Raw genomic sequence first — 10,256 nt, forward strand, 5'->3', positions numbered from 1 at the left:
TTAAACTCAATATAGAAATATTTTTAAATAAAATTAAATACTTTAAATTTATTAATTTCCTATTTGTCAACCTTTGTAATGTTGGTATGAAGTAATTTCTAAAGTAAAGACAGAAAGGTGTTAAATTAAATTAAATTATGTATAGTCTTGTATACACGGCTTTTTGAAGTATCTATGGCTTTAAATTCTTCAAATAATTAATATTATTTACTTATTTTGTTATTAAAAATCAAAACCATAAAATAACATAAAATAACAAATAATAACAGAAGTGGCAACCCTGTCCTTTTGTTCTCCTAATTCCCTATTCCACTGCAGTCATCCCAGTCTGTTTGATGGACTGCAGCAGGACCTGGCTGACACTAGCTAAGGCACAGGCAGTTCGCCTAGAGGTGAGAAAGAGGAAATTGGAGGCACTGCTTGACATGGTTGCCACTTCTGTCCAGCAATATGAGCAGGCAGAAAAAACTTAATTACTTAAGGAGATTGGCTAATTTGCAATGAAGAATTATATCTAACTTCTTCTTGTTGTTAAATTATTGTTATTATTATTGTTATTAAATGTTGTTGTTAAATAATTCTTTTTTTTAATATTAAGGTTAGGTAGTCTTTTGTCATAGCCACTGGGTGTACCACACAGTATTTGTTAAAATACAAGTAAATGGAAATTGAGCTAGGAAATTGACTTATTTTAATGTTAAAATTAATGTTTAATTTCTGTTGTTATTGTTTTTCCTTCTTAATAAATTTGTTATTGCTTTTCCTTCTTAATAAAGTTCATTGACACCAAAATGGTCACTTTTATTTCTTGCATTTCCCCTTCCAAGCGTTTACACTCAAGAGCATTAAAGCCCTCTTCAAACAGGCCACTTTTGTACAGTAATGAAGTAATTTACTAATAACATATCAAAATTATTATTTGATTATAATTGATAAAATCACAACACAAATTGTTGCATGTGAATGTAGGTAATACTTGTTCATTCTCATAAATGGAGATGAATGGTATTCCGCCAATGTAAGTATCTATGGCGCTTTACATGGTATTTTTCCATTGGGGTTCTTTCTGTGTGAGCTTTTTTTCTGTGTTGGCTTTTATGTATATGGGCTTATTTCCATGTGGGCATTTTTCCACGTGGGCGTTTTCCCTGAGAGCATTTATGACCGTGGTTTTTTTTCTGTGGGATTTTTTCTGGGCACCGTGAAGTGGACCAGGTGAAGGAGCTGTGCACCACTGAACCTCCTGGAGACACACGTTTGGCCTTTGCCCATCACACATTTTAATACAAGCACGTTTTAATACGTTATACATTTTAATACAAGCACATGCCTCTCCGTAAACATTGTTTGAAAACAATTATCTAAATTCAAGTCCAGGAGCAATTTATAGACCAAGAAGATGTTCAAGGTGTAGGCTTTAGGAAGTCAAAGTGAAGGAATCACATGAGACAGCTCTCTTGAGGGTAGAGAAATCTGTCTGCCTTTCAAGGCAGCAAGAGTTTATTTTATACACACTCTGCCCCCCTCACCCACCGTGAGGTGAGGCTGGGGCTTGCACGTACAGAAACAGGGGAAAACAGATACTTTAGGGAGGATGTCTTAAGGATGCTTACATAGTACAATAATTAACGAGCTACTCTCAGCTTTAAAATTGCCACTGGTACAGGATGTGCAAAGGTTAGGACTCTTACTGGATCAGAGTCACTGATCAATCCAGATGTTTACAGAGTCTGGAAATATGGCCCCAAACCAGGACAGGTGTGCCTTATCGCTGAACCTTGCCCACATCATAGCTCCCTTCAAAAACTCCAAGGTGCAACTGAACTCAAATCTGAAACCGAGTTTACCCTCTGCGTGACTGATTCATCCCCACAACTCCCCATTCCCATGCTTTAAAGAGGCCTATTCAAATGGGGCCTCCAGGGAAATGGGACTCACAAGCCCCCGTTTTCTGCCCACGTGGGAGTGAGAAAGCTACTCGGCTGTCCTGGGTCTTCTTTCTCTCTACTCCCAAAGTAACTGGTTTTTTCTTTCTCCTACCACCACCAGCTTTTCCATGCTATTAGACACACTCCTTCTGAGGAGTAGCACCCAGGTAACCAGGGGCTGTAGTAGATAGCTCAATGAAAGTGTGCTGCAAAGGTTGAAAAAAGGCAATTATATAGAGATTATTAGGAAAGGGGTTGAAAATGAAAGCAGCGATATTACAGATCTTTACAGATCAGTGATGAGGCCTCATTTGGAATAGTGTGTACAGTTCTGGTCACCATATCTCCAAAAGGACATTGTGGAGCTGGAAAAAGTACAGAGGAGGGGCGACCAAGAAGATTAGGGGGTTAGAGCACCTTCCCTATGAGGAGGAAAGGCAGGAGAGTCTCTGGGACTTTGTTCTAAACTGAAAAGCCCCAGACTTCAGGCTTTCCTCATAGGGGAGGTGGGAGATGACTAGGAGGGGACATGATAGAGGTTGATAAAATTATGCATGGGGTGGAGAGAGTTGACAAAGAGAACTTTTTCTCCCTCCCCCAAAATACTAGAACTCGAGGCCATCCAATGATTCAGGACGGTCAAAAGGAAATACTCCTTTACACAGAGAGTGATTAAAATGTGGAATTTGCTGCCAAAGGATGTAGTGATGGCTCCAGGAATAGACAGCTTTAAAAGGGAATTAGATTCATGGAGGATGTCTATTAGTAGCTTCTAGCCATGGTGACTGAGGGAAACCTCCACATTCAGAGGCAGTCAACCTCTGAATCCCAGTGGTAGGAGGCAACATCAGGGGAAGGTCTCGGTCTCTATGACCTGTTGGCCATCCAGAGGAACTGGTTGACCACTGTGTGAGACAGGCTGGACTAGATGGGACTATTGGTCTGATCCAGCAGAGCTCTTCTTATGTTCTTAACCCTCTGCCAGCTTACCTGCTAAACAGGCAGCTTAGGGGACCACTGCTCTTACTCACATGTGCTAAGGGAGTGGGGTCAACCATGGCCCTCTCCTTTTTATGTTCCTGGAATGTGTGACTGTACAAGTCTTAACGTGGATCACAGAGCAAAGATGAACTGCATGCAAAACATTAAGAAATGTAATAAAATAAAAATCATGCACATCATAAATAAACGTGACAGACTGAGCAAGGTTAAAATAAAAGGGTGACAACAAAACTGCAGTCCTCTGACAATCATAGAATCTTAGAATGTTAGAGTTGGAAGGGACCTTGCACGTCATCTAGTCCAACCCCCTGCACTCTGCAGGAGCAGAGCCAAAAGATAGCCCTACAACATACCTGAAAGGTGGTCGTCCAGCCTCCACTTGAAAACATCCAACAAAGGAGCATCCACCACCTCTCGAGGCAGATTGTTCCACTGCTCAACCACTCTTACAGTGAGGAAGTTTCTCCTGATATTTAGCCGGTAACGACTCCCTTGTAATTTCCACCCATTAGACCTAGTCTTGCAATCTGGAGCAAGAGAGAATAGATCTGCTCCATCTTCTACATGACAGCCCTTCAAATACTTGAAGACTGCAATCATGTCCCCTCTAAGCCTTCTCTTTCCCAGGCTAAACATACCCAACTCTTTCAGCCTTTCCTCGTAAGACTTGGATTCCAACCCTCTCACCATTCTGGTTGCCCTCTGGATACGCTCAAACTTGTCAACATCCTTTCTAAAATGTGGTGCCCAAAACTGGACACAGGACTCCCAAGTGAGGCCTGACCATAGCAGAATAGAGCAGGACTACTTCTGAGTAGTTATATATACCCTAAATGATGGGGAATTAGGTTAGGCTTTTGATTTTTGGAGTTGAAAACATTTAGAAATCAAGCATTGCCTTCTTTCATTGGTTTGAGGCCTTTCCCCCTGTGTAGTTTCAGCACTGTGTGCACAATATGAAGTCCAGGTTAGCATGAAGACTTCTTAGAGAAACTTGCAGCCAGGTGCAAGGCTGCTTTGTAAGCGTGTGTGCACATGTGAATGCACAAAGACAGGAAGAGATTCAGCTTTTTGTGGTTTGTCTTTCCAATCCACCATTAGATGACCATCAATGCCCTTATTTCTCCAAATGCATTGTTCATGTCCCATCCATGTGCTGTAACAGTGGAAGACGGTTGAGTCAGCCTGAGTCTGCAACCAGCCCCCTTGTCAAACCGCATATGAGTGATTTTGTCTGTGAAATACAGGGGCAGATTAACCATGAAGCAGACTGAGCACATGCTTAGGGCACCACGGCCAAAGGGGGTACCACAAAGTTGGGGAAAGGGTGAAAAGAAAAAAAAGAATGAAGATTTGTAAAAAAAAATTTTTTGATAAGGGTAGTGCACATTGATCATGGTGCACCCTAGGGTTATCTTCTATTTTTTGCTGGCGAGGTGCAGTGTCATAGGCTATGACTCCAAGATTGGGGGCACCAAGATAGGTCAGTGCTTAGGACACCAGTGAGCCTTAATCCGCCCCTGGTGAAATAGTAAATATATTTCCTCAGAGAGAACCTGCCTTTGATCCGTTACTGTCTTGGAATAATGTACTGGACGGAACGTGGATAAGAGACGCTGGCAGAAAGGGCCTCGCACACGATGCATTCACTGTCACCACAGAGTTCTTCTTTAAAAGGTCATTAATGTAATTGGCTGTCCTTGACGCAAGCTGGACAGCACCTGTGCTTATTATTATCTCGCATGTTTTAGCACTGTTGGGGGGACCTGTGGGGGGGAGGGGGTGCCCACATGCCACTGGCAAGGTCAGCCAGGCCTGGATTGTGGATTCATCATCTAGAGGGTTCTGAATTTCAGTGCATTTGTCTGGGGGGGGGCAAGGGGCGGAGCAGACTAATTAGCCCCTAGTTGGGACAGCGTGGATCTGAGCCCTCAGAAACTAAGCAGATGATTCTATGGGAATTGTCTGAAAACAGTGCATGTTAGCTAGAGCCTTTTGGAGCCTGCAGGCACATTTGGACTTCTGAAACAGTGTGGTGGGCACAGCCAGACACAAAATGGCTGCCATAGTAGGCAGAGCCAGCCACAACAAGGGCTGGAGCAGCTTACCTTCAGTCACACTGTTAAGGTCTTTGTGCTGTGGTGGCACCTGCTCCCAAAGCAACACTCTTAGAAATCTGCACAGCCAATCAGATCTGCAGTGGCCAGTCAGAAGCCCTGCTGGTCAAAAGCCCCACCTGGCCCTGCCCCCTTGGCAGGCACCACGTCGGGGACCCCTGAGCTGGACAGACCTTCTGGGGAATAAAAAAGCAATTATCGTGTGAGCCACATAGAAACTTCTGGAAATGCTTTTGTCACGGTGCCACCATGGGGCAGGGAGAAAACTGTGAGAGTTGTGATCACTCGGATCACCTTGGCGATGTGGGAAGTCTTAGCATCAGCACTGCTTAAGCCCGTCGGTGGCAAAGGGGGCGTGGGCTCCCTGGGAAGCGATTCTCGCATAGTGTCGCTGCCACCACAGAAGTATTTCTGGTGCAATATAAGAACTGGCCCTTTAGACTCCCAGAGTCCAAGATGGCAAGCTTCCAAAACCAGGTTCTGACTAAATTCTGGTTTCATTGTGGCTTTAGGAGAAATGCTGTTGAAGTTGGGAAGACTAAAGGAAGCTTCCGAAGTATACAGAGAGCTGATTGATCGGAACGCAGAAAACTGGCATTACTACGAAGGCCTGGAAAGAGCCCTCCAGCCACGTAAGCAGTCCTCGGGTAAACTTTTTGAAACGTGGTTGTTAGTTGGGTAAGTTTTGACCTTGGGGTTTCAGATCTCGGGGTCGAAAATGTCGCTGTCCATTGCAGGAAGGATTTGGAGGCCTTGGTGCTGCCAGAGCAAGTCTCAGCTTTGTGTGCCCCCTTCCCTCTCCCGGGTGCTCCAACTCCCTCCCCCCACTTCCAGTTGCTGCATCGGCCGGGGGGGGGGGGGCACTGCAGACTCATTCCAGGCTTTTTTGCACGTAGCAGAAACCAGTGTTCATCCAGCGACATCTTTGTACATGAAATATAGCAGCTGTAAATTTTAGAAATTCATTAGGTTCTGTGTTCTGCTTCTTAGGACAGGTTTTTGGACTGAACGAACTGCGTTCAGAAATGAACAAGATTTTTGGGGGGGCTCTGAGCGTTCAAGAGTCAAAGTTCCCTTTGTCGGATACCATAACTGGTGAAGGAAGCTCCGACTCTCAAAAACTCCGCCCCCCCCGCCCCCCGGGAGTCTTGTTGGTCTCTCAGATGCTCCTGCACTCGAGTCTGGCTTTTCTGCTGCAAAACCAGCCCGGCTCCCCTTTGCAGCTAGACTGAATGAAAGGTCTGCATGTTCATGAACTTTCTGACTGAAGGAAAAGGCAGCAATGGACTAACTAAGGGCCGCTGAGTCACAAATAATAATGTCGCACTTTAAGTTAAATGTTTAACATTAGGAGTTCCGTGTTTCCCTGTGGAAGGGAACAAATAGCTGGCAAAAATCCTGTCTTTTTAAATATTTTCATTCAGTTTAAAAATATGAAACGTTGTACAAATCTAATTGAAATTTTTTAATACTCCCTGTATTACAAATACAATCTCAGCATCTTACAGCATGTTGGTGCCAAGCGGGAGGCTGCCCTGGGCCTCTTCGACTGGCCTGAATCCACCTTTGGGTGTGTCACCCGTCTGCTAACCAGGCACGAGCAACCCGGGGGGGGGGGGGGTGGCAAGCTGTCCTGGCTGTCTTCCTTGGCCCAGCTCTTTGTCCTGGTTCTCCTCCCCGACAGCCTTCTAGCACCAGAGGGAAGGGGATTTCGAGAAGAGGCTGGAAGAATATTTGTCAGAGGTGCTTTAGGCTGGTCCTGCATTGGGCAGGGGGTTGACTAGATGGTCTCTAGGGACCCTTCCAACTCTATGATGCTATGATTTAAGCCCAGTCCTGAGGCTTAGCTCAGCGCTTACCAGTGGCCAAATCCTGGCCCAGCTTTGCATGCCTATGAGTGCCTGGGTCTCATCAGTAATGTTAATGATCCCATAGACAAGGTGCTCAGTGATCTTGAATGCTCAATATTCCATTTTAGGGAAATGTTTAAGCCACTTACAGAGTCACACAAGCTTCCAAATGTGTGGACATTGTGAGGCTTTGCTTTCACACCACGTCAGCAGTAACCCTTTGTGCAGTCTCACGCATGATTATGTTCACTTAGAAGTTGGTCTCTGCATAACCCCCCGCGTTGCCTTGGTCTTTCGTTGGACTCGGTGGAGTACAGAGTGCTGGGAAGTGGTGGCGAGTTAAAGCCACTCCATAGTGGGCATTCCAGAGAGCTGCTCGCCAGCTAGTTGGTGGCCAAGTCTGTTTTGGCAGCTTGGAGGCGAGGCAGGGCCAGGCAGGGCCGCATGCATTTACAGAAGAGCAAGGAGGGCTGCTGGCTCAGCCAGGGAGGGAGGGCAGGGAAGAGCTGTTTGCCTGTGGCTGGCGGGGAGGGCGGGGGGAAAAACGGCAGCAGGAGAAGCCCCACAGCAGCAGGTGGGAAGGAGGAAGAATGGAAGAGAGGCTGGGGTGGTGGGGGGTGATGGGAGAGACACACTCCGTCTGGGGCGGTGATGCTCTCTGTTCTTGGTGCTTGGGGGGCCAGAGTGGGAGGAGGGCTTCTGGAGTTCTGGCCCTGCTGATGGCCCCTGGTTTTGGCCACAGTGCATGGCTTCTCTTGTGTTCTTCTTATGATCCCTCTGGCTTCCCCTCACTCCGTCCCCTTGGTAGGAAAGGGGGGGGGGAGAGACACAGCAAGGGAGCCACCAGGAATCTCTTCCCATTTCTTATGCACTCATACAAGGGAAATCAGCTGACCTTTCCTCCTGTCCATGGGCCTTTCGGCTTCCCTTTATACCAGGGAGTAATTTCCTGACACTCGAGGTTTTCATTCCCCCACATTTGTAGCCTATTCCTCCTGCTCAGTTTTCCTCTCACATTCCTAATTTTTGTCTTAATTTTTTTTACTTGGGTTCTCACCTTCCCATTTTTCAAAAACGTTTTTTTTGCTGTGTAAAAATCTCCATAGTTGATAGGTAGGTAAGTGCTGTCACGTTGCAGCCGACGTATGGCCAGCCGGGGGGCTTCCAAGGCAACAAGTGAGAAAGGAGATGGTTTGCCGTGGCCTTCCTTTGCAGAGTCCTCCTCGTAGGAGGGCTCCCATCCGCGCACCGATCCTGCTTAGCTTCCGAGTCCTGCCAAGATAGGGCTGTCCTGTGCTGCCTTCCCTCCCTCGTAGTTGACAGCCATGTTGTGGTATGCCTGGACATTAAAAACAAACCAAAGAAACGCTGAGAGTTTGGGTGGGGTTTTGGGTTGTGTAGCAAGCAACCGTGTAGCAATTGTATAGTGACCAAAATCAACATGTGAAAATGTAGCAGCCACGAGACAGTGCAGAGGTTGCAGGAGAAAGTGGTGATTTGAGCTGAAGCCTGCGAAGGAGAGGGGAGGGGGAAGGAGGAAGTGGGCGGAGGGATGGGGGTGTGTGAAGCAAGCAGGCAGAGACAAACTGGAGTGGGGGGGGGAGCCAGAGCAGATGAGGAAAAGCCACCACCAATGAAGAACATGGGTTGGTTGAAAGGGAGAGGGCCCTGGACTCTGGAAATTGCCACCGACAGCCTAAAGAACAGCAAGCCCTGCAACGACATTCCAAACGAACACTGAGAGTGGACTGCGAGCTGAGAACTTTGTACACTGGTTACTGGCTGCTACCGTCATACAAACACCAACAACTGCTAGCACATTATTATGATTTTATAATTTGTTTTAATTGCAGCTTATGTTTTTAATGTATCTGTTTTTATGTAAGCCGCCCTGAGCCGGCTTCGGCCAGGAGGGCAGGATAAAAATCTGAATAAATAAATAAATAGACAGATAAAAACCAGCTCTGCTGAGTCTGGCTTGTGGGCTGTCATCAGCATTATTTTCCTTAATAATAAAAGATCCTCTGTACACACAGATCCCAGTTTTTAAACTTATTATTCACCAATAGGTACTTTAGAAGACAGGCTACAAGTGTATGAAGAAATAAGCAAGCGGCACCCAAGAGCAGTTTCACCTAGAAGATTGCCTTTAAACTTTGTCACAGGTAATATTTCATATTTCTGTACCTCCATTTGAACCTTATTTAGCAAGATGTATGATTTAGTCTTCTAGAAGAGTAAAAGACCCGTAGCCTGTTTCTGAGCACTGTGGATGTTGATGAAATACTCATCGTTCCAGTATGAGCCCCATCCTGCACCCCGATTAGTGTCTGGCTAGAGCTGGGGAGACCTGGGTCCACATCCCGCCTTGCCCGTGAAGCTCCCTGGGCAGCCTGGAGCCAGGAACTCTCCCTCTCTTCACCCAGCTGACCTCACAGGGTGGTTAGGAGGACAGGATGGAGGAGTAGGAGGACTGAGTATGCCGAACTGAACCTGGAGGAAGGGCAGGATACAAATGTAATGCTTAGACTAAGCAGGGGTCATTTCGTAGAAAAAGAGGTGCAGGAGCTCATTAGCATAACTCGTTAGCATAACTTGTTTGCATGTGCCACACCCCCTGACATCACCAGAAGTGTGTCAGAAGGCAACACCCACTGCTCAGGCTCCACTGGACTGTTTTGGATTGCTAGCTATTGGGGGGGGGGAACGTGCAGATCTGCCCTCACAGAGGAGGGAGTGCTTGTACCTGAAGGTGGGGGGGGGGCCTCTGCAACGTACCTGGTTACTTCTTGCTCCTTGTGGTCTGACTGAGGGCTGCTGGGAGCAGGGGGCGGGGCTTGCTGCATGTGCCCGCCCCCTGGGCTCCTTACTGCTGGAACTCTGCTCCTGTGTGCTCCCACAGGAAATGACCCCTGCTTAGACATATAAGAATCAGATATCCTTTAAGTCAAGCCACTTAAAAAACTACCTGAGCCCCAAAAACTATGGAAATGGCCTTTTTTCAGACCAATTCTTTTATCGTAGAGTGTTCTTGTTTTGAAAGGTAATTTCCAAGTCACCTTCATTTCCAGATGCAGTATATCTCTGAACTAATTTGGGAGGGTGCCATTTCTCATCCCTCTCTCTCTGTCTGCCCCATGCACCTTGGGACTCCCCCCCCCATCCCATCATTCATACCCTAAGTATCCCTCCCCACACGACGTAGTTCATTCACAAAAGCGCTCCGCCCACCCCACTCGTTCCTGTCACAAACATCACAGCTCTTTCCTAGCAGGTGCTGCTTTCATGCGTGTGTGTGTGTGAAGAGGATTGACCTGCCTTCTGAGAACCCTTGAGGCCATGGGGGGTGGCGGAGGGGG

At 46.7% G+C, this 10,256-nt stretch overlaps 1 protein-coding gene across 1 annotated transcript in view; it reads left to right on the forward strand.

Moving 5' to 3' along the window:
• NAA16 (N(alpha)-acetyltransferase 16, NatA auxiliary subunit) overlaps nucleotides 1-10,256 on the forward strand; it is a 65,535-nt gene that overhangs the window by 13,080 nt on the left and 42,199 nt on the right. Inside the window, exons 7-8 of the mRNA XM_015427865.1 lie at nucleotides 5,560-5,679; nucleotides 8,967-9,062. Coding sequence (XP_015283351.1) covers nucleotides 5,560-5,679; nucleotides 8,967-9,062 — 216 coding nt within the window. The remainder of the gene's footprint in view (nucleotides 1-5,559; nucleotides 5,680-8,966; nucleotides 9,063-10,256) is intronic.

The sequence above is a fragment of the Gekko japonicus genome, unplaced genomic scaffold (genome assembly GCF_001447785.1).
Source record: "Gekko japonicus isolate JY-2015 unplaced genomic scaffold, Gekko_japonicus_V1.1 scaffold694, whole genome shotgun sequence".
In the NCBI taxonomy this organism is placed as follows: Eukaryota; Metazoa; Chordata; class Lepidosauria; order Squamata; family Gekkonidae; genus Gekko; species Gekko japonicus.